Below are 2,020 nucleotides of genomic sequence, written 5' to 3' on the forward strand. Positions count from 1 at the left end.
AAAAAAGAGAAAAAATGTAAAAAAAAATTAAAAAATGTTTAAAATTTTTTAAAATTTTAAAAAATAAAAAATTTAAATTTTAAAAAAATTTAAAAATATAAAAAATAAAAAATTTAAAAAATAAAAAATAAAATAAATAAAATAAAATTTAAAATTAAAAAAAATATATATATATAAATATAAATAATATAAAAAAATATAAAAACATTAAAAAAATAAAAAAACACATAAAAAGTAAAAAAATATACAAGAAAAAGAAAAGTAAAAAAATATAAAAATAAATAATAATAATAATAATAATAATTATAATTGATTTTGTAACTGAGGGTAATACGGTAAAATATTAAACTAAGGTATTCATTAAAACCTTCAAATAAAAAAATTTTGTTGCATTACTTAGGTTGAACCAAACATTAGTTATATTTTATTCCTTAACTTTAATTATGTGATTACTTGATAATCACATAATTAAAATTATACATGATAATTTAAATCAAACATACCCTAAATATAGAAAAATACAACAGGAAGCTTCTTAAAAATCATCATTCAGCTTGAACTCATGAGTAGCTCCGTCGCTATTCAAACTTGACATCGCAGAAGCCATCTGGTACTCCCCCACTTTCTTTTCAAAAAAGTTGGTCTTTCCTTGCAGCGAGATGACCTCCATCCAATCAAAAGGATTGCTTACCATGTACATATTTTCATACCCTAAAGCCCTTAGAAGATGATCTGCAACGAACTTAATGTATTGGCTCATGAGTTCATTGTTCATCCCAATAAGGGCAACAGGAAGGGAATCACAGACAAATTCCCGCTCAATATCAACAGCGTCGGCAACGATAGACCGCACCCTTTCCTCTGAGAGCTTACTACGGAGGAGGCTATAGAGGAGACAAGCAAATTCACAATGAAGACCTTCATCACGAGATATGAGTTCATTTGAAAAGGTAAGGCCCGGCATCAATCCACGCTTCTTTAGCCAGAAGATAGCACAGAAGGAACCAGAAAAGAAAATGCCCTCGACGCAAGCAAAGGCAACGAGTCGCTCGGCAAAGGATTCGGATGATTCAATCCATCGCAGAGCCCAATTAGCCTTGCGAGCGACGGAAGGAATAGTCTCGATAGCATTGAAGAGATAGTCCTTCTCATTGTTATCCTTGATGTAGGTATCAAGAAGGAGCGAGTACATCTCAGAGTGAATGCCCTCAATCACCTTCTGGAAGTTATAGAAGCTGCGGGCCTCAAGGAGTTTCACGTCTTGACAGAACCGATCGGCGAGGTTCTCTATCACGATGCCGTCGGAGGCAGCGAAGAAGGCCAGAACACGGGAGATGAAGTGGCGCTCATCGGAGGAGAGGCGATGGTGCCAGTCCCCGAGGTCCTGTGAGAGATCAACTTCCTCCGCGGTCCAATAAGAGGCCTGGGCCTTTTTGTATAACTCCCAAATGGACGGGTAGGCGATGGGAAAGGTACAGAAGCGTTTGGAGTTCGCAGCCAACAAGGGCTCGTACTCCGCTTCTCCTCCGACGGCGGGGATGGGGGCGGCAGGGGCAGAGGAAGCCATGGAAGAGAACCGAATTATTCGAAAAGAATCGAAGAGAAAAATTTGGGCGTGATAGGGCAGAGAGAGAGGTGCCGAATTTATATAGAGAAATTTCAATTAAATTTAGGAAATACTGTTTTTTTGTTAAAAAAAAAAAGCGCATCTAATCGGATCTAAAATTAAAAACTTTCTTTTTCTTTGATCAATTAACAAGTAAGCCCGCTAAAATTTAAAAATTAAATCCAACAATTATGACCATATGTTACGAAAGCTCTTGAACTTCAGTAAATATAAAATATTTTATTTATAAGACAAAATACTTATGACATCATTTTTAGAACGATTAACCTAAAATTATCAACTTAATGTATCAAAGTACATAAAATAAAATAATTAACATCGAGCCAATTGAGTAAGTAATTAATTGGGTGGACAAGCCGATTAGGGAAGATAGACTAGTCAGAAGTCATGACA

The 2,020-nt window shown here is 34.8% G+C and overlaps 1 protein-coding gene across 1 annotated transcript; it reads right to left on the minus strand.

Annotated features, from left to right (window-relative positions):
• Positions 1 to 401: 401 nt before the first annotated feature.
• LOC121987902 (ribonucleoside-diphosphate reductase small chain-like) lies at positions 402 to 1,616 on the minus strand. The gene has a single exon (XM_042541605.1). The coding sequence runs from the start codon at positions 1,565 to 1,567 to the stop codon at positions 536 to 538; it is 1,032 nt and encodes a 343-aa protein (XP_042397539.1). The 5' UTR covers positions 1,568 to 1,616; the 3' UTR covers positions 402 to 535.
• Positions 1,617 to 2,020: the final 404 nt, after the last annotated feature.

This window comes from Zingiber officinale, chromosome 5B (genome assembly GCF_018446385.1).
Source record: "Zingiber officinale cultivar Zhangliang chromosome 5B, Zo_v1.1, whole genome shotgun sequence".
Lineage (NCBI taxonomy): Eukaryota > Viridiplantae > Streptophyta > Magnoliopsida > Zingiberales > Zingiberaceae > Zingiber > Zingiber officinale.